The sequence below is a fragment of the Rhipicephalus microplus genome, unplaced genomic scaffold, assembly GCF_043290135.1.
Source record: "Rhipicephalus microplus isolate Deutch F79 unplaced genomic scaffold, USDA_Rmic scaffold_19, whole genome shotgun sequence".
Lineage (NCBI taxonomy): Eukaryota > Metazoa > Arthropoda > Arachnida > Ixodida > Ixodidae > Rhipicephalus > Rhipicephalus microplus.
The window spans coordinates 11,432,836-11,455,613 of record NW_027464592.1 but is presented as its reverse complement, the minus strand read 5'-3'; the positions used below and the strand labels follow the sequence as shown (position 1 = coordinate 11,455,613).

The following is a 22,778-nucleotide window of genomic DNA, read 5'->3' as shown; positions in this document are numbered from 1 at the left end:
ACTTCTGTCACTCTCGGCAATGACATAAGGGCCTTGCGAGAGCTCATCAGAGCTGTCATCTAGCTACAAAAGATGCAGGTTAATGTTCCACCTAAGGGGCAGCTCTGTTATGGAAATGGTGTATGCAGAGCTACACCAGGCTATCCATGTTCCCTAACAGTACGAAGTGCCACAACAGCGCCAAAATGAGCTACACAGGAGCAGTGGACATTTTCCACCATGCAGTACTTGCAGCATGGTGCACCCAATTGAGCGTTGTGCTCATCAATTGGAAGTACCATAGGCAACAGTCTTCACAGGCCCCTGTTGGTCACCAAAACGAGACATCTGGCGAACACCCGACCACAGGCCCTTTGTTTGCACTGTGGGGAAGCTGAAAACATCTACCGAATATAATGCACTGTGGGTCTCTATGGATTCTTGCAAAACGCCCCTTGTGCCCGACCTGGCGAGCAACAGACAGCTTCATCTCCAATCATCGCAACATTGAACATTGGTTGCACGAACCCAGTTTGTCATCGCCTGTTTGCTACAGGTCACCAAGCACAGCCTCCTCATACGACGCTACAGGACGACGCTCGCCCAGTCTTGCCGATTAGAAAAACTGAGTTCAGCGACCTTCAGAGGCGAGGCCGCTGGCGCTGATTGTACAGAAGATCCTCCATTACGGCAAAGGTGATGGAAGAGACATTTTGCTTTCTGGAGCACATTCCTGAGCAGAAAAAATGGTGCTTTGGAGCAGCCTTGAGTGTCTTCGGAACAGAAAAAATGCTACAGCTTAGGGTTGCTATTGGTGTTTTCGGAACAGATGTATATTCATATCGGCTCCTGAGGTTTAAAGCATCACTTAAGGATCTAATATATATATATTTGTTATTAAACATGCTGTACGCTAGTATGCAGCTAGTATACAAGCAGTATAGTTGGGGTAAATCGTGGGGGAGCTGGGTCAAGAGAGCCTAAACTTTTCTGGCGTTCAGGCTGGGGAGCACACCTCTTGCAAGTGTCGCACCTGAGATTTAGCTTTAGCACATGATATAATTGAGTTAACAGTTAACTCTTTCGTTACCACGCAAAAATGGTTGTTTTTCATGTCTCTAAATGATCGTATTTGCTAGTTTGTAAATTACTCCAGCGAGCACTGCAGAATACCAAACTTTGCACAATGAAATGCTCTTTCGACAAATTATATGCTGTAGATTAACAAAATATTTTAAAATGAATAAAAATGTGAGAAGTATGTAGTTTTTGGTTGTTAGCTGGTAAATAGTACAATAAAGAAACACTATACTTGCAACAAAATTCATAACAAGAAAAATTCAGAATATACATTTTGTATATGATTGACCCAGGAACAGTATAAAAATAATGAATAAGAAATAATGAAATAAGAAAATCTAAACCAAGGTGCTGCTTCATTGCTCGTGCCATGCGGTAAAGCATGGCATGGTTTTTCGTGAGGCACAAGTGAACCCGTACACTTTTCTCAGAAAATATTTTTTGTGTTGCGGTAAAAGTCTCCAGGTGTTCTAACATAGATGGATGCCCGTGAAGTGAATGATCCCTCATTAAATACGATGTCCAATGAACTTCGTTATCTTATCTAGCGTCACCTCTTTCCATGAGCCACCTCAATTCGCATAGGTTGGCTTTCTAATATATGCATCCAAGCACATTTCTTTGCATTTTTGAGCATATCGTATTAAAAAGAAAAGACAACCATACGCGCAGTTCTAAAACATTCCACACTACTTTGTAGTCAGGGCCAAAATGTGCTTTGGGAACCTTCTTCTCGTTTGGAGAAGGCCTACAGCTGGCGCCAGCGCACCACGCCCCAGCGAAGTGTAGTCCTCGCACGTAACCGGAGTAGCTTTAAGATTGCGCACAAAGGTCAGAAGCTATACGCACTTGCCATGGAGGAGACGACTTGAGGATGTAAACAAAACAAACCCATGAACGGCTGCAGATGTCTCAGGCTGACGTGAAACATCGTAGCCATAAAACTTGAAGCTGAGGTGCGGTCATCCTCGAACTCTAAGCTCGCCCTCACTTAATCCAGGTGGGGTTGCCAGACAGTTTTGAGCAGCGCATTTGTTTTACAGAACTGGTGCGTACTTACGCGCGGGACAAAGACATAGTAGGACCAACTAGTGACACTAGATGAGACCCTGTGCCTGATATATGCAAGCAAAACCAAAGTTGCTGGAAACTGCCAGAGAAGGGCACCTCGACACTTCAAACATGCTGCAGACCTTCATAAATATTTTTTGTAGAACAAATCTTCCTGGACTCCTACGAACAGATCTCTATTGAATAGCTGGCAAAAACTTCTGGCAATAACAAATGCTTAATGTTGTGAAATTGCGAAGCTGACACTTTATTGAATATTTGGCTTGCAAAAGTTCTTTTGATTACATAAATTTGATGTTACTGTAGCATAATCACGAGGGGCACGCACTTCTGTCAAGTTCGCCAGCTAACTGCACTTTTCCAACAATACACGCACATTGGTTTGCTCAAAGGTCCGTAAAAAATTACTATGTTGACAAAACGGGCGAATTCAAATTGATTCTGAAGGTTGAGTGGCTGGACTAAGCACTACTAGAAAATGCTGGGTGCACGGAAAACAAAACTAACATGACAATATCGACGATTCAAAAGCGTCGATCATAGGCTTGGTAATGAAAGAGTGAAGTATAGTGCAATCAAAGGCTTTTTATTACCCGTGCTAAATGCCCCTCAGCTGTGTGAACTATGAAAATCGAAAAAAGGTTAAAAAAAGAAACGGTATAGAACTATGCAATTTCTCGAGCTCGAACCCCATGCTCGTTTTTTTTAATTTTATTTGAAAGCATGATTTTTTCCCGATATATAAAAAATACAACCCAAATTAGAAATACGAGTTAGACACCACGGCCTGATATGTGTCCCTCCTTGAGATTTTTCTGGATTCCCACCACTGTGTAGCATACTAGGATGATAGTGTATACAGATTGCTTTTGGTTTCGCTGAGGCTCACAGGATGGTCCCATGGTTGAACTTTATTCTTTTTAGTTTGCCAACATCCTTTCGGAGAAGGTTTGGAGCAGTGACTAGGAAATATTGCACTTTGGAGCAGCATGGAGCGGCAATTTTCCTTTGGAGCACTTTGGACCAATTGGAGCAGCACTTCCATCCCTGCAGCAGTGAGGACAGCAGGGAAATATACAGACGCAGTCAAAATTGATACGAAGGGTGGTGACGTCAAACGTTTTGGATGACAGAGTATTGGCACTAATTGACAATAAAGCAGACACCTCCATTAGGAGCACGGGCCTCGCCTGCAAGCTGACGAAGGTGGTGGTGAAGGTGGTGTTGCAGCAGGCAGGATTATCCTGGCCTGCATGGCCAGCAATTGTTTCACCTGAGCATATTCTGAATTTCGAAATTGTCACCACGTGTCAGACAGCCCAGTGTCTCGCAGGAAGACCAACAAAATTCATTGCATGTTGCTCCTAGTTGCCGCGGGTCCTTCAGGAAAGATGACGTCATCAACTGTCCAGTGCCTATGACAGCCTTTTTGCAAGGTGCGGATCATTGCTGTTCTTTGCACATCAAACTGTGGGCAAAGCCAAATGTAATGTTCAATATCCCCGATGTCACCGCAGAAGGCACAGAATGAGGAAGCGTATCTCCCAGTCTTGAATGACCCGTCCGGGGTGTATGCGGAGTCGGTTCTTATGTGGTACAACAGCGTCGCTTGTTCACGAGAAAGTTCATGAATTACACATGCTTGGTGTGGAAACTTGTAGATCGCCTTGAAATATTTGCGTATCACATCTTTGTTGTTCTGGTAAGTCTTGGGAGTTATTACTTTTGGAACAGATGTCATGCTTCGCATGCAAGAGCATCAGCCTTTCATTGTCTTCAATGCCAACGTGGATAGGATCCACTGAAACTTTATATTAAAGCTCTTGCCAATTAGGTGTTTAATTTGTGCCAGACATTGCCTGGTGAACTTTTCTTGAGGTAGGTCACCATGCAGTCTTTGTAACGCCGATTTGGAGTCCGCCAGCACTACAACATCTCGTGCAGAAAAGGATCACAATTTTCACTAAGCCGCCGTGATTGCAGTGCTTTCTACTATTGTGGATGAAACCACGCGATCCAGGCGGTCTGACCATGACACGCCAAGGCAGGGTATGCAGAAAGCCGCTGCACAGCTATCCGTGCACACTGATCCATCGGTGTACACTTGTAGGTGGCTGCGGTACATCGTACTCAAGTGGTTCAGCATAAGAAACTTTGCTTCTGCGGCTGGAATGGTGTGCTTCGCTGGTAGCTTGGGTATGCCGAAGTTACACGCAACATTCACAAAAGACCATGGCGGGTCCATAGGGTGCCGTTTTGGCAGTTTCAAGCCTAAATATCGAAATGTGTTCAGTGCCCCATTGAAATGTGAGCCAGTCCTTGCTCTTAGCCGCCGGAGAAGCGCCATGCCTGCGAAGAACTGGCCCAGTCTTGACAGCTGCGTCAATAAGGCCTGAGACACCAAAATGCGAAGTGGAAGAGACTCGGCTTCATTGGTGACCTTCATGTTTGAAGCCGCCTGAGGAACTCTTATCGCCAAGCGAAGACCCTTTCTGTGCACTGCCTCTAGGCGTTTGCGAAGACCCTTTCTGTGCACTGCCTCTAGGTGTTTGAACTGGCTCGGTGATGGTGATATCAGTGGCAGCAGATAAAGAAAGCGGCTTGTTATAAGCGTAGCATTCAATTTAAGCATGGACATAGGATTGTTCCCCGACGTACCCCTGCCATGCTACGAAGAGCGTTGATCCTTTGCACTGATGCAGTGACTATACCATCAACCGCATGTCGCCATAATAGCTTGTTGTCGATGGTAATGCCCAAGAAACGGAAACTTGTTGCACAACGAATAAAGTGGCCTCGAATATTCAGCGACAGACGCGTTGACTTCCGTCTCACTCCCAGGAAGAGCATGAAGGCCAATTTTTCCGCTGATAAAGACAGGCCAAGTGTCAACAAGTGTCGCTCAATGATTGAAATAGCGCTCTGTGCTATCCAGGCCAAACGTTTGTGCTGGTACCCTGAGATCGAAATGCAGATGTCATCGGCGTAGATGGATATATTGACTTCTTTCAGAGCTAAGTGCAGAGTGTCAGGAAGGCTGGCCATGGCAGCGTTAAAAAGCAAGAGAGATAGAACACTTCCTTGTGGGACGCCAAGAGAAACGCGTCCCTCTTCGCTCGTTACATTTCCAAGCTTAACCCGGACACAGCAATCTCTGAGAAATTCGTGTAGGAACCGAAGAGCACTTCCCGACACACCCATGGCTTGGAGCTCATTCACGATGCCTGCCTTAAGCACACAATCATACGCCTTGGCAATGTCCATGAAGACGGTGAGTGTCGATAGTCCACTGACATAGTGGTGGTCGATGTGGCTTAATAGGTCCAAAACACTATCCTGGGCACTCGGTCATGGGCGAAATCCCATCATACACGATGGCCATCGCCTTCCTTGTTCAACGTACCAAGTTAATCTTGTACACATTAATCTTTCCATCAACTTAGATACGCATGATGTAAGAGATACCGGTCAATATGATGCAAAGCTCGCAGGGTTCTTTCCGGACTTTAGGACTGGCACCACCCATTCTGTTTTCCAAACAAGTGGGATCTCTCCCATGCTCCAGACATGAATAAATATGTCCAAAAGGGCCCTTTTTTGCTCATATGGCAGATTTGTCAGCATTTGATTGCTGATCAAATCCGGACCCACGGCACAGCGTCTTCTTAATTTGCTAAGTGCCATATCCAGCTCTCGAAAAGTGAATGGCGTATCCATCGTGTGAAAAACTGGGGTGACAGAGGAATCACCGCTCCTGCTAATCTGCCAGATGTGTACACGTCTGCGAAATCCTCTGCATGGGTTTGCAAATCTTTCCCTTGTTTAAAAGCGAGTGCTTCGAATGACCGGTATGAGCGGATCTTTCCAGAAAAACTGATTAAGGTTTCTACCCAGTGGACTAGGTCCAAGACCCGCACAGCAGGAGGTAATTTTTTAACTCCGGTGGAACAATGCACGACACGAGTTAGCATTCAAGTGTTTATATATCCCGAAGATTTCATAATACTCCAAAGTTCCTCAAAAGACCTAATTCTCGAACGGGACTTTCTCCAGGATTACTGAGTAGTGATGAACTTGCGAGAGTTGCAGGTGACATTTTTCACTGCACACGCCACATCCAGACGACTGTTACTACGGAAGAGTGGTGTGTTCACATTAGTAACCTGCAACATTTTGATGAATTCGATGACTATGAGGGCATTGCAGAGGCAAATAACCTGCCCGCTTTTATTCAAAAGAAAGATCTGCATAGCTGAAGGCTTTGTTCTGTTACAGAATAAATGCTCCCAAGTTCTGCTGACCAACTTCAGCAATAAGTTTCAGCACATCCCTAGAGGAACCACTGTCGATTTTCTCAGCAAGATCGCAGACTTTTTTGACATCAGCAGATTGCAGATGATTTCACTGGATACAAAAACTTGTGCTGACTAGGGCAACCCCATTCACGTTAATCATGACTTGCAAGAACCACAAAAGACCCACAAATCCTGTGGCTGCCAAGCCACAGAAATTTCGGGCTTCTCCATAGCATAGAAAGGTCAGAACTATGCCGTTATGAAACTCTGCATTGTTACCAAGGAGTCGGCACAGCCCCACTGCCAACATCTACATCATGTGTCCCCAAATGAAAGAGAGGTGATTAAATATAGGCTGGCCAGTATAGTAATTAAACTACCTCGCGTCACTATCACCCCTAAATATATCTACCGAATTGAATGCCTGTTCATAGCACAAAGAGTATTGCTTCCAGAAAAAGCACAGTTAGACCTCAATATATACCAAAATACAGTACAGTTACAGTTAGACCTCAGTACATAAGGAAATACAGAACTTATAATAATTTTGTGCACATAAAAAATACTTTTGTACACACAAATTAGCATATAAAATTGTCTCACTATAAGCAAACACACTTATCCATGCTCTAAACTAATCACAAACACTTCAGTTTACTTCTTAATTAAAAGAAGTTAATCTACTATAAGCATTAGATGTCAAACTACTGCGTATGCAGTTTTGTTTTCGTTTGTGTACGCCCACCTTTAAAATTGTGTGACAGGGGAGGACAAGTGTGGTAGTCTGAAATAGAAGGCCTTCATGGTTATCTCGAAAGCAGCCTTGAGAAAAAATAAATGCCGCCTCATCAACAAGCCTAGCTTTTTGCAAGTGATCACCCTAAGGAAGAAATAGGGCATTGTCACTTGTTTTGGGATATCACACAATAGAAAGAAGCTATCCATGACTTGCTCAAGAAAATGACCGCAGATGCACTGCTTGTTCATGCCACAAAATATTGCATTTGAGCAGCCTACTGATTCCCCTGAGGCATCACTTCATAAGGTCATGTAGATGGGCCGAATAAAACTCACTTGCAAGACTTCTGTTTAATCAGTCCACACTGATGACTACCACACACAATTTTTGCTGCCAACAGCAAAATTAGATGTCATGAAGGAAGTTGGTGTTGTTGCTTCGCTTCTGTAGTTCACCAACGAAGCAGACGCCGTTCATCATTATTGCCAGTGCTCCTCTCAAGCTGCTGCTTGCTAGAGTGGCACAAAGCCATCTGTTTCTTTTCATTATTCCATGAAAGAGCATTTCTTTCACACGGGCCGTCTCTTGTCCTGCATAACAGCCTGGTAGACGGCAGACCTTTAGGTCCAACAAAGCTTCTACAAAGTGGTATGAGTGCATGATCTTACTGCCTGCAACTGCAAAAGGGAGCCTTTTTGAGTCGTGTGATGAATCCCACAACAAAATTCAGGGGATGCGTGAAAAAGTGTCATGAAATGAAATTTCCTTGTTGGTCCGATTTGCTACGAAAAGCATGGCAACTACTGCATTTTCCTGATAGGTAATTGTAAGGAGTTATCAATTCATCTGTCGCAGCACCGCATTTACTTGCACAATTCTCCCATTTTTTTCGACAGAAAACCGATGCAAAGATGGAGGGTGCGAGAATTACGCGGGGAAAATTTTTCATGAAAGCATACAGGGCGAAAAAGAAAACAAAACGGCCGCAAATTGAGATTCCCACACCAGCAACTAACAGCAAGCTTTGAGAAGTACTAATAAAAATTTACCTCAACCTAAAAGCAGAGGCTCAACACAAGGCAATAATTATTTGAGACACGAAAAGTGAAAGCAAATAGTCATGACTTAGAATACCATACGCAAAGCTTGTGGACGTTGCGGGCATAGCGGTAGCATTTGTTGCTCAAAGGAGCCCTCAAAAGGTAAGTGTGGGATGCAAGTATAAGGCTGATGCCAATTTAACAGAATGGTCCGCAGTTTCCTTCTGAAGAAATAAAGTTTACCATCAATCCCAGTCTTAGGCACAACGCAGGCCCAACGCGTCTTGGTGGCTTTCAGCTGCCGTCACCAGTAGCGAACACAAAACTCGTCGACTCCGAAAGGCCTACCGGCGGCCCTGTTGTCCTTGATTAGTGCATGATCAATCACTTCAAACTTGAAAGCAGCTGTGTAGCTTCAGTATCGCCCTGTTACGTGACAAGATTACCGACACAACATACAAAACACACTGCAACGCGCACTTACCCCTTTGGTTTGGCTTGAATTTGATTGAATCTCTATGCAATATTAGTACGCTTGCTGCTCAAGAGAGGGCACCAGATGGCACACGCTATCGTCATCAAGGCTGAAATAGCAGACTACATTATTGCGGCAATTTTCGGGGGTGTGATAATTACTCGAGGAAAAAAAATCTTAGTTTTGTTGGGCAATGTGGAGGGGTGCGAGAATTATGAGAGTGCGAGGATTAGGTGAGTAAATGACGTATTACTTTTTTTTTTCAATATAGTCTTTTTCATTATACTCATGATTCAATTAATCTGCATAGCTCTACAAGGTATTATGAAACAATTTGTGAGAAAAAGGCACCGCAGCTGCTTGGTGGAACCCACAGAAAGCGACAGTCCTGGCAAGATGTACCATACGACGGAACGGCATCTCGAACCGGAAGTCGATACAGACGAGCCCCGTAGCCCACAATCCTCTGCGTGAGCCACAATTTAGCCATCCACCTACCGTAATTACTCGAATCTAACGCGCACCTTTTTTTCCGGTTAAGCGAGTTCATAAATTGCATGCGCGTTAGAATCGAGTACGAACAAAAAAAATTATGGTCAATCTATTGCCATCGGCAAGTCCAAAATGGCCGCCCCCTACGTGCCAACGTTACTAGATACTTTTCCAGTTGTCAAACTCCGCCTGGACCGCCGCACAAACTTGACCCCTCTCTGTTTACTGCCGCCAGGGGCGCTCGCGCCACGGTCGGCCCGATCGAGCGCGTCGGCGCGCAGCTGAACAGGCAACTTTCCCCTGCAGTTCAGCGCAGTAGCGGGTGCTGTTCATAGGTTCTGCATGCGTTTTCGGCTAACATTTTCCTTCTATTTGAGGCAAGTTGCCTGCTATTATACAGAAAACCGGAAAACGCAGACTGGGCGGCTTGTCAGTCACACTAACGAGCACAGAACAGGGTGTGCCTTGCACACTGCCACGCAAAGCTGTCTTTACCGGTGTGTAGAGGCTGAGGAGGCGGAATATCTGACTGAAGTTGACAACCGTTGGATGAGATTCGTCACCTCCAAATGACCGTGCCAGTCCCTGCCTGTTCCAACGTGGGAGCGGCCCGCAGGGGCGTCGGGGTAAAACCCGACTCTCCTCCCTCGGTGTACAATAAAGTTATCTATCTATCTATCCGAAGTGTCGCTGAAAAAGACATGGCTTTGAACTGCACTGAAATGTGCTAACAAAATGCACCAAGCAAAAACAAGAACAGCATGCTTACCTCCAAAGGGTCCTGGTTTAACTTTGCTCTAAGGACATAGTTAGCACCTTGAGCCAGCAAAAATGCAATGACGTCTATGGTGGACAGCAAAGTCACTCGTAAAGACTCTGTTGTTTGCTGTGACGCAAAAAGCTTCAGGTTCTCTTTGACTGCATTTCGCTCCGTCGTGTTGAGCATTTCCAGGAAGTCTTTCAGGATCTGAAAATATTAGTGTCATGATGTTAACATGCTGAACAAAGTGAGTGCTCAAGAACATACAAGGCTAAATCGAAATGAAAAGGGGTCTAGCAGTCACCTGTATTTCTTTCGAGTGGCGCCTCACTCCTCTCGATGGTAGCTTGATGTTTAAGGCATCAAAAAGATCATTCACCATCCTGGTGAATGTTTCTGTGCCTTCGGAGTCTTCCATGCCTGGCACCTTGGCTTCTCTGTACAGCTTGATGCCAACTGCTGTGCTACGGCTGAACAGCTGTTAAAGAAGTGCATTCGGTGTAAAGGTACACGAAAACAAACAACGTGCAACGAGTAACACACAGACTATAGCAGTCAAAATACCTGGGTGGCAAGCCTGACACTCATCTTCTGAAGGTTATCAGGTGCAACATGGGCTCGCGTCAGTTTTGGTACGACTCGTAGGTGTTTGTCCTTTTCTGTGTCGAACAGTGTAACATAGTGACCAAAGTTGATCTTATGGTCACGTGCCTGGAAGTAAGAAAAAGAACGATTAAATTCTAACTCTGAACATTTGCACTTTTTTTCTTATCAATCCATAGGTATGTTTCTTCAGATGATTTCTGATGCACTTGATTATGTGCGGCACATCACAAATGAAATAAATCCTCTGTGAAGGCTCCCAAGGGTGTTCGATGTGATGGCACGACGAGTCCAGCTTGCCCGATATACCGAGCTGGGTCCACATTGAGCGGTTGTTCCCGGCTCCATCACTTATTATAGCAAGCACAGAGGCGTTGCTTTTGTGCAGTTCAAGCACAGCGCTCAGCACGAGTTCCGAAAGTACCTTCCCAGGGGCTGCTCCCTTTGTGGCGAAGCTTGCTATGGGCTGCACCCAGTCCTCAAACAGCGGCACAAACATGAGGACTAGGCTATGATCAGCAAGCTTATCAGTCGCTGTGGATGTTACGTCGCCATAGTCGACGAAGCCGTCCATTTTGCACGACGCCTTGTTAAAGCAACCGACTGCTTTAGTTTGATCTCGTCCAGCAGTAGAACGCCGCACCTTCTGATGTGACTCTTGCCCTGGAAGTGCGCCTTAATTGTACTTAGCGCAACTTCATTGTACCCGTACTTGCATGGGATGCCACTGATTATTTGACGCAAGCGGGCTTTAGTGGGAAGGGGCAACAGTTGCATGTCTGATATCAAGGTGTAAGCTTTTGGGCTGGAAATTTGCAACAACAGGCATGTCATCAGCCATTCGTCGTCATAACGCCTTCCGTTTTTCATTTTTGCCTTTGCTGCCATTACCGCCGTTTTAAAAGCAAGTTGCTGCTTTGCAGGAAGAACATGAAGCACACTTTCAATTTTAGCTTCAGTCACGTTACAAAGTTGCTTTTTCATAGAAGCCAGCTCTTTGCTCAGCCTCTCTCTCTTGAGCGTTGCTTGGATCACTTTACGGCGCAGCGTTTTCATGCACTTACTCTTGGGTCTGGGTTTGCGCACTTGGGAGTTCTTCGTGCGCATCAAAAACCGTCTACCCAACGTTTTGCATTCTGTGCAGGTGGCATCCAAGCTCAGCGTGGTGCATGTTTTGCGTCGCCAAGTCTCACCCTCTTTACTTGCTACCGACGAGGATGATATTTGTGGGTAAAGCTTGGCAGGAAAGCCCTGACATGGCTTTAGCTTTTCCACATAGCCCAGCAAGCATGTTAGGTCATTCAATGACTTCACCTCCAGGTGCGAACATCCTGTGTACACAGTTGACGGTACAAGCCGCCCATTCGCACTGACTGAGAGACAAAGGTCGCTTGACAACGTCACTGCCTTGCCGACTCGGGGAACTGAGTTTTCTACTTCAAGTTTGTAGAGCACGACAACAGAATCAACGAGTTCAGTCGACCAGCCTTGCAGCCGCCGTCCCTCTTGCGCCATTGTGGATAGCTCCTCGAACAAGGACTGGGTACTATCGAGTGTGACGCTGCCTGACACAGAGCCGTCTCTCTCCCCATAGTCGAAGGTGTTCGGCGCTGTGTTTTCTTGTTCGGCGTCGTCCTGAACATTCCGACGCTTCGGTTGAAGGGGTGACCTTACGGCAGGAGCTTTGCGTTTCCGCAAAGGCTTCGAAAGATATTTCGGACAGTTGGGAAACAAGCGGGGTACGGCATCATCTTTGAGGCTCCACTTGTCTCGCGGTATGACGACGACGTCACCGCGGATGTTGTGCACGAAGTTTTTCACAAGGTCTGCTTCCTGAAAGTGAAGGTCGCACACAACACAAGAGCTCGTGAGCTCCCTGTCGCTCCTTGGGATCGCGTGTTGCCATTCTTGAAGCCTCGAAGTTTCGTTGGGCGGTTTGAAAAAGTGTCTCTTCTCAGCTGCGCTCTTCGCAGAGTCGTAGCCGCTTTTGCAGCCGGTCACAAAGCAACGGGGCATTGCTTCTCACTACACAGTCACAGCAGTCATCGACATTTTACGTCTATACACGGGAAACAAAAGCAAACGCGCACAACAACTCGAGCAGAACGATGCGGTCGCCTTCTGCGCTCGCAGGCCGGTTCCTTCGCGGTTACACCTCTCACCGAACCGGGCCAATCGTGTCGCGCGCGCCCCCACGCGGCGCTCAATGGAAAAGCGTCACGCGCCGCGGCGGAGTTTGACAACTGGAAAAGTATCTAGTAACGTTGCTACGTGCGTCGGCATGGCGCGTCGGCCATTTCTGCCTATGTGTTTCCCATGTGCGGCACTTCGTACGTGTGCTGAGGAGTTCGTCATCTAGTAGTGCATTAGCATCAACGGCGTGGAAGGGCCGACTCCAAAAACTCGAGTGCACCACGATGCCGCTTTTAAAAGAAAAGTCATCGCGTGTGCAGAAGCGGACGGAAATTGGGCCGCAGCGCGGTCGTTCGGAGTTCCCGAAACGTGCGTGCGGGACCGGCGGAAACAAAAGCAGAAGATTGTCGACAGCAAAGCTTCATGCAAAGGTTTCAGTGAACCACAGCAGGGTCGGTTTCCGCAAATTAAAGAGCTGCTCGGCGAGTATGTGCTTGAGCAGCGAGCGGCACAGCGGCCCGTGACGACAGAGCTGCTCCAAGTGCGGGCTATGCAATTAGTCTTAGAAAAAGGTCTAATGCGGAGCCAGTTTAAAGCGAGCAGGTGCTGGCTAACTAACTTTATGAAGAGGAAAGGCTTTTCCCTCCGAAGGGGAACATGCATATGCGAAAAGTTTTGCAGAGGAGTACGATGAAAAGCTTCACAGTTTTCAGAGGTTCGTCCTAAACTTGCGGCGCAACAACGGCTACCTGTTTGGGCAAATCGGGAATGCCGATCAGACGCTTCTTTACTTCGACATGCCTGGCACCACAACCATCGAGAAGAAGGGGGCGAAGCAAGTTCGCGTGCTGACATCGGTCCACGGTAAAACTACAGTGACTGCAATGCTCTGTTACACGTCAGATGGGCACAAGCTTCGCCCGTACCACATATTTAAATGGAAGACGCTCCCGAAAAGAGTCGTTTTTTCGAGTGGTGTGATCGTGCGGGCCAGCGAGAAAAATGGGTGCGCGTTGCAATCGATGTCTTACGTTTTTTGTTTTTTTTTCGCGGTGGAAATCGGGTGCGCGTTACAATCGAGGGCGCGGTAGAATCGAGTAAATACGGTATTACAATTGAAGCGGAAATTGGGAGTTCTATTAGGTTGCGAAAATCATCGCGATCTTTTCTGGAATTTTTCCTGCTTGACCACAAACCTGCTACGCGATGGCGACGAATGGCCCTTCACCTAAGTTATGGCTAGCCATGGCGACAGCAAACTTTGTCATTATCGCTCGGAAATCACGGGTATGTAAGTAGGCCTTAAAGTTTCGTACTTGCAGAAAGCGGCCGTCAGTTTGCGCGTTAAGTTTCGTGACCTTCGCTTGCTGTGGGTTTATCAGCTGCTAAGTCTCTACACTCGCCCCATTCGTGAACGCCGCTGTGGCGCATGGATAATAAAAAAAAAGGCTGGACGTGCGACGCGCAGAAGGAACAATATGGCGGCGGCAGCGGGCAAAGGGAGCAAGCCGCGGTTGCCGAGAGGGGTTGGCATAATAATAAAAAACGGAAGAGATCCAACGATCAAGGAGATGCCAGATGTCGGTTAGAAGGACTGTAGCGGATGAATATAGGGGGTGTGTTTATTATGCGAATAGATACAGTATTTACTGTGCATGAGCTCAGCCCTGTACAATGAGACAATGTTCAAGTGGCAGATATCAGCCATACCTCATGGCGCAGTTTCTCTAGGAGCTTCATCAGTGCCACAATCAATGCTTCAGCAACGTCCACCATGTCGTCCCGGCTGCAATCAAACATCTTCTCCACACTGCAGAGAGAACATGATTATAAACTCTCAAATGCACAATCAGACATTTATAGTCACATGCCCCCTCGAACCAGTTTAGAATGCACTGAAGAACTTTCAGACACGAGTCCAAAGCACAAACTCCATGTACACGCTTGTACGCTAGTCGTCACCCCTTCTAGGTATTTTTTCTTTATGCAGTGAAGAAGGCCTCTCCCGATGATCTCCGCTGCACCCAACCCTATACAAGCACATTCCAGTTCATCATCACCCAACTAAATTTTCTATCTGGCCCAGTTGCACTTCCCTTTTTTTGAACCCAGGCGACAGCTCCAACTGAGCCGGCTGTCGACTGCTGCCCAGCTCCTCCTCTTCTAAAGTATCTGCTGTCTGTTTGTTCCATTCTGCTGTCATTTATTATTTACAATAGATGGGCAGATAAGGCATCATACACTGGCTATTATAAGTGCCAGTGCCAAACCTACGCAACTCTATATGCCAGGGAAGGGCGAGTAAACAGCGTGCTGCCAGCAGTCTTGCGAAGTTGCCACTCCTCAATCGGAATTAATCCAGAATTGTTCCACATTTTTGCGACCCCAAAGTGGCATGAGAATGGAATGGCGATAAAGCTTCGAGGAATGAAATGAGAATGGAACTAAGCACATTTTGCTCGGAATAGAATGGGAATGAAATTATGTTTTTCAAAAAATAGCCCATTTTTGACGACGAGCTGATTTTCAAACTTCAAACATTAGTAAGCAAGACCCTTCAATTGAACAACAAAATAGTAATTTGAAATATCTTGGCCTATTACAAGCATAGTAAAGCAACACACCTACTGTAATTCTGTCCTTATAGAGACTGTGTTGCTCTGATGTTTCCCTCTATACCTCGCATAACCATGGCTCTATGCCATGGTATTCGTCATGCGGAACAACGGCGGCAGCATACTCACATTACACTATGAGATTCTTTCCCCCTCGGTGGCAAACAGCTGCCTGCTGTCTCCCCATCCTTCACTTTGTTTTTGCTTCAGCCACCATCGGTGACTTGGATACAGATTGGAAAAAGCGCTTATCTAACACTGAAGGGAACAGCGCAAAAAACGGGACGGAGAAAGATTGAACACACGACACAAGCGCTGACGAATAATTGTGGGTAAATTTATTATACGTGGAAACATACAGCTGAAAACAAGAACAAAAAATGTCACACAAAAAAGAAAAACCAAAGGCAAAAAAGAATCTGCCACGAGTCGAAAAGAACAAGTTAACTACTCAAAAACATTATCTCTTTTTTGCCTTTCACTCATACGTGCACGTGATGATTTTGGTTCTTGTTTCCAGCTACATATTTCCAGGTGTAATAAATTTACACACAGTTGTCCATCAGCGCTTGTGTCGTGTGTTCAATCTTTCTCCGTCCCGCTTTTGCACTGTTCCCCTCAGTATCTTGTACCGATTGGCCATTCAAAAAACCCTTCCGCTTCTCTAAGTTATAATGTGTATTGACGCTGGTGCGATGCTTGTGTTTACTGGAAGCTTTCCTATACCAGCTTGCGCACCGTCTCATCCCATATTATCCCCCGCTCTCTTTTTTTTTGCAATATTTTCCCCCCTAACTACACACATGAGCGCCTTTGCCAGGAATTCTATCGCAAAGGTCTGCAGGTTAGCACAGCACACATTCGTACACGAATTGTTACAACAAGATTAACCATACAGAGAGATACAGTATAGAATAGACTTTTGAAAGCAGTGGTGCGAGTAGCCAAAACAGGCAATCACACGTAACCAAGGTGGCACCTCCCCAAATCCTTACAAAAGACTACAACATGTCGTCGTTTTAGCATTAACGCATTCAAGCTTAAACAATATCGAGACATCACCATTTGTTCAAACATGCACTCTTGAAAAAAAAGGTTTGCATGTTCACTAACTAAATACTAACCATTAACTTATCACAAAAAACACTAATCTCCTAGTAAGTGAAAATAGTAAAATGCAGATTAGTGAAACTTGCTAGTCGGCTAAGTAGTTCCTGAATAATGCTGACTGGAACAATTATTAACGCTACTAAATTTTTAATTACCCTCGTCAATACATGCATTTAGCAGCGATGGCGTAGTGATTAGAGCATCCGCCTCGCATGCAAAAGGTCCGTGGTTCAAATCCCAGTGCCGCGCAGTTCCCAACCGGATAAAAAATCCGCATGGTGATGGAACTGCATAACGAGGCCTGGGGTTAAGGATATCATAGCTGAAATCAAGAAGAAGAAATGGACATGGGCGGGGCATGTAGCACGTAGACAGGATAACCGCTGGTCGTTAAGGGTAACTAACTGGATTCCCAGAGAAGGCAAGTGGGTTAGGGGGAGACAGAAGGTCAGGTGGGCAGATGAGATTAAGAAGCTTGCAGGTATAAATTGGCAGCAGCAAGCACAGGACCGGGTTAACTGGCGGAACATGGGAGAGGCCTTTGTCCTGCAGTGGACGTAGTCAGGCTGATGATGATGATGATGATGATATATGCATTTACAATACCACATTAAGATACTTCTATTACAGAAAAATATGTAGGAGAATAAACGAAGTGAAATTGTTCACATAGATTAATTAGTGGCCACTAATTACTTCATGCAATTACCATGACAAGTATGCATCACAGCAACATACATTGGGCATGAACGAATCACTGACTAGGAAATACAAGAAAACGCGCATATAGAATGTCAAGATTAGCCGGTACGTACTGTAGAAGCCGTTTGAGAATATTTACGCTACTATATAGTTTGGAATAGCACACTGTGTACTGGTTAACATTCATAGAATTTAGAAAAATAACAAACAATTTGTACACATGATCATCTGGCTTCTATTTGCACATATGTATGTCATCACTTAGCATGAAATTTTTATTTCAAGGTAATCGACAAAATAAAAGAGTGCCACAATTACTGCAAGGATCGAGCAACATATGTGGCTTGGTAGTTACTTCGTTAAGACTGAGAAAGCATCCCTGGTTAGTAACGGCAAAAGTTTGAAGCTTTACTAGCTGCTGGCTAGAGTAAAGAAATGCCACGATGGTAGTAAAATACGCTCGAAAGAAGTCAATAGATGCATTGCCAACTGTTTACTTACTTTTCTTTCCAAGATTGTGCTGACCATGCAAATACTATAGGTAGCGAGAGAACTGCCCCATCAAAGGTAGTAATGTGGTTGTACTACCCGAGATAAGTCACCGAGCTACTGTCCCTCCACCAGTGTTTTGTATACTTCTGCAATTCCTAATGAATTTGACAACAGCAGCTTTATGTTGTTACAATCATTCTTAGCTCGACAGAGCTATCAAAATCAAAGCATGCCTTTCCTACGTTGAGAAAATGTAGGAATGGAGTTGATCTGCCCGGTCATTCCCAGGGTCAGAATGAACTAGGGTTTTCTTCATTCTAATGAGAGAATAGAATTACAAGTTTCAATTCCCCGGAATGTGATTGGAACAGAACAAAGGCGCCCAATCCACAATACTGGCTGCCAGGGGTAATTGTCACATGAGACATTTGGAAGGAGTTATGAATGATAACCTGTTGAATGACCAGTCATGTTCAAGCCGCCAAGTCTATCGAATCAGCAAAGCCCCCCTTAACTGAACTAATGTCTTTTGAGCAAAAAAAAGGGGTAAACAGCACGAATGTGCCCTCTCATTCGCATTGCGCGCACGCTCACAATTAGAAAGGAAAATCCTACCAGAAAGCTCTAAACTACAAACGTACACAAGTCGACACTCTTTTGCAAAGTACTGTTTAACAGAGCGCTTGTTTCGAAGGGCAAAGACAATGCTTGTGGGAAGCATGCAAAGGAAACTTTTAGGTTGCCTCTGAAGCATTATTGCAAGAGGAAGCCAAGAACTTCCACTGCTTGCCAGTATGCGAACCCAGGGTGCTTTAAAGAAAGGTGCCCGACTCCATATGGAAGTAATGCAATGGCTTGGATGACAGCAGGAAAGCTTTCAGAGGAATATGTTGGAGCAAAAGGAGAAGTTCTCCCTGGGCACAGCAACTTGAGCATGAATGAATGCACTTCATGAGCGAGGCATCATCAGCTCGAACACCTAGACAGGATGCTGCTATTGACACATGCTGGGTGGCAGCTTCCCCTGCTTCACTCTGGCAATGGTTGTTGTGCCCGCACAACAGCCTGCTTACAGAAGTGAGTTTGGGTCATTCCAAAATGTTGACATCATCCATTGAGACCGACATCTCTGTTGCACCTCGTGAGGTTGAAGATGTCAACAATGGCCAAGTATTCAGAAAGCCCGCAATATAGCCATTAAAAATGGTTGCAAACGAGAACCCCTAGTTTGCAAAGGCAATTGCACAGTACACAGTCACCAGCCAATCTTGTGTGACTAATTACCCATTAATAAACATGAACAGCTGTACAAATAATGGTATAATGATTGCGAAACACAAGTAGCAAGTGCAAATGCACAAAAAATGAACATCATGCATTGCAACCCTATTGGCAGGCTTAACTGCAATAGATTTTCATTATGGCTGCAAAACATACACAATATGTCAGTTCGATGCTGGTCATGGCACAAGAGGCCAGCAAGTGTTCTAAAACGAAGGTTCCACCGAAGAAGAAAATTTTAGGATTCCACGAGTGCTTAGGGCTGATGAACTGTATTCCATGTATCCATAGTTATATTAAACTATCCTTTGATAAAGTCACTGCACGTTGCATCCACACTTCGGGAATCAGCAAGCAGCAAGACGAGCTTTACACAGTAAGGTGTGACTCACTTCGATTGTCACCTATAAAGCATGCAGTATGGTCGCTGGATTGAAGTTTCTCAGTGCCCATGCTACTCAGTTGGGCGCCAGCCAGCTTTTGTCCACAAAGTGGAGCACCCTGGAAAGCAACCTAACACCAGCAAACGGCAGCATTGTGCTCTTGTGTTGCGTTCAAGGCACACAGCTGGTGATGATCATGACAAGGCTGTCGACAATGAGGCATAATGGTGCATTCAGCACTGGCCGCCCACCTTGCCTTAGCTTTTTTTTTAATACCTGCGAAGGCATCACGGCAATTGCACGCGTCGAAATCATTGACCGACTTGTTGCCAGTTACCGAAAAAGCAGAAGACTTTTCTGACATGAAGCGGGCTCTCAGTAAATGAACACCTGTTAAACGAACAATTTCTCTTGGTGTGATTGGTTTCACACAAGCATTCTACACTCCTGTTCATCTCTCAGTAAATGAGACTCTTGTTAAACGAAACACGTTTACCTGGTCCTTTCATGTTCTGTTCAATGAGCCTACTGTACTTAAAATTTATGCAACAAAATGTTATATCAATCACTGCTTGTTGCATTGATGGCTTCTCGCACATGACAGCATTTTTTGGTTGCTCTTCGAAAGTTGACAACAATTCTGGCTTCAAGCTGCCTTTTCAATTTTTTTTTCTCACAGTCATTATGGCAGTGTGCAAATGCCTGGAAACTGAGCAGCCTTACTTGTGGTGCCAGAAGTCTGCTTAGGTACAGGCCAATCTACACTCTGTTTCAAAATTATCCTTCAGCACTGTGGAGGCTACAGGGCCCCTCAGCCAATAGAAAGGTCGATTAGCCCCTCCACATGTAATCATCTGCCCCATGTCGTCTCCTCACCGAACTGTCTATACACACTCATCGCAGATAAGGCTGCTTAATTAACTTTAAAGATACAGTAAAACTACAGTAAAACAGTTTTTTCTTTCTTATTCCTGTTTATATGTATTCCTAAAAACTGCACATAGTGCATTCCGTCAGGTTAGTTCATTAACAAAAGTCACAAATTTGGCTTATTTTCTTCTGTTTATCTTGTGTTGGAAAGGCACTGCTGAAGACTGGTGCTACATATCCAAAGGGTATATGATTGACTTGATCATTAGAGCATTAGTTCAATCAAAATAAAGACAGAATTATGTTCTTTGGCTCCTCTCTTTCTGTTGCCTAATGAAACAGAACTCATGATGCAAACTACTTTCAGAGCTACAATATCTGCTGCAAAATGTCATTGATGACCCTCCTTCTATTTGCAGAAAAAATAGATGCAGTGCCTTGCACAAACGTTCATCGTGTCTGCTCAACTTTTCCCACCGTGAGCCACAATTGACAAGAAGGTTAAAGCATCCTCATATGCAAAGCACACACCAACACAGCATAGATATTTGGCATTTAAAACAACTTACTGTCAATTCCCTGTTCAAACAACAACACCTAGATTATAGGCTCGGGTTCCTGCCGGGCCTCAACAGCAGTTGGGTCAAGCCGGGCTGGACCCAGCAGGTTAAATTCTTTCTCAAGCTTGGACCAGGCCCATGTTTCACATTTCGGTCACTAGGCCAGGTTTGGGTTGGTAAACTTAAACAATTTCTGAACCCAGGCCGAGAATCGTAGCCTGTGCAGTGCTCTTGTATATACACACCCACATTCACTTCGTTTTTCACAGCATGAGCAGTAAAGTCGATCACCTGTGCCTCAAAAAAAAAAAAGCTCTAGAGCCCATTTTATCACTTGTAATATACTTGAATTACCCTTTCCTCATAAGTCCAAAGCAAGCCAGCAACACCCAACTGCATGGCCTAAAACGTATCACACTATCTGTCGCAGAAAATGCGCAAGTTGTCTACGTCTTCTGGAGGCCAGCCAATATACAAGGCCAGCCAATATACATCTCCTCAACCATAAGCAATCCTTTGCAAGATCCCGTTACCCTAAAAGCTTTTTCCAAAATCGGGAAGGAAGCTTAAGGTGTCATGTAAAAGCACTTACACAGCCATGTAATCCGCCACACGAACGACGGTTTCGAACGTCGCAAGCAAGTCCTCAGAGTTGCATACAGCTCTCTTGTAGTAGGGGTACATATGCCGGTGGACGGACGGTATCTTGGTGCAAAGATTTCCACTGCAAAACGAAAGAGGACGGCCCAACATTTTCTATCACAAGAACGTTTGAAATATATTTTAATCCTTGCAAGATAATCACGACACTGCAAAGAAGACAAGCACAGATGAATAATTGTTGAGCTGACTGCGAACAAGTCGAACACTGCTACGAGATTTGTGCCATGGCTTTCAGAAAACATCTCATTAAAACCAATAATTTTCCTGATTCGGTCCAAGTCCTGCACAACAGCCAGGTCCAGTGGGAGATAGATTTCAAACCAAAATCTGTTGGTTTGCCGCTCTCATGAGAGCAGTATCAGAGACAACCTAAATCATATGGCGCATACCAAGGTGCGCTAGCTCACGCCGGCGACTATCGCCCATGGGACAGCACTAAAGCTCAAAGAACACTTGCCAAGCTGCAACGAATTCACCAAGGCCCGCTAACTGACCTACCTACCCTTCCCTAGGCCTAGGAAGAAGATGGATGAAAAAGGCACAGCTGTTGGCCCTCAGACAACTGTAGCCGCACACACACCCAAACCAGTCGTAATATCACACACTATGACAGGGTGTCTACCAAGTCAGCATTTTGAAATTCCCCGAGATTTCCGGGTTTTCCCAGAGTATTTTTGCGAAATTCCCTGAGTGGCACACAACTTTCTGCCACGTCAATACAAGAAGGTACCATGCCACCCAATGCTGTCACTGTCTAGTAAGCATGTGTAACATTTCGTGCAACATTTTTCTAAGCTTTCCAAAATTTCTAATTACTTCAATGCAGATTTTGAATGGGCCAAATGTGTACAATAGAAAAATTCTATTAAAAACATCAGCAACAGTATTTTGGTGTCGGCATCATTTATGACTGCAAACTGCACCATAGGCTTACATCTTTACCCAGTCAAAAAAAAGTGAATTGGTTCAATTGGTCATACCAGTTCATAGCAATTGGTCCTAAATGGAATGAATTGGAAAGCAACTGGGACGTGGTGCTTCAATGCGGATGACCAATCGGACCACGCAGTTGCGATTGATCATTCATATAGGTACACCACTTTCCGATTGGTCTCCCAATTGAAATGCTTGTCAGTCCAATTGGTTGCACACATCCCAATTAGTAAACCATTGGAACAGTGAATTCCCATTGGCCTCCCAATTGGAATGCTTGTTAGTTCAATTGAATGTGCACACCCGCATGGGAAAATACTTTCCAATCGGAGGAGATCCTTTATTGGAAATATTCTAGTTGTAAAGAGTGTTGTAAGTGTTCAACTGGTTGACCTGGTAGAAACCATTTAATTACAACTGGCTGACCAACTGAAGACCAGTTCTCTTTGACTGGTCAACCCTATGGAGTGCCTTGTGCAAGTTCTGTGAAGTTGGCAATGAG

At 45.1% G+C, this 22,778-nt stretch overlaps 1 protein-coding gene and 1 pseudogene across 1 annotated transcript in view; both read right to left on the bottom strand.

The window, feature by feature from the left end:
• Positions 1-22,778, bottom strand: part of LOC142785210 (uncharacterized) — an 84,932-nt gene that overhangs the window by 1,304 nt on the left and 60,850 nt on the right. The window contains exons 5-9 of the mRNA XM_075883659.1: positions 21,273-21,404; positions 14,378-14,477; positions 10,496-10,642; positions 10,236-10,409; positions 9,941-10,138 (exon numbers count right to left, since the gene is read on the bottom strand). Of these exons, the coding sequence (XP_075739774.1) occupies positions 9,941-10,138; positions 10,236-10,409; positions 10,496-10,642; positions 14,378-14,477; positions 21,273-21,404 (751 nt within the window). The remainder of the gene's footprint in view (positions 1-9,940; positions 10,139-10,235; positions 10,410-10,495; positions 10,643-14,377; positions 14,478-21,272; positions 21,405-22,778) is intronic.
• LOC142785199 (uncharacterized) lies at positions 10,665-14,065 on the bottom strand (annotated as a pseudogene).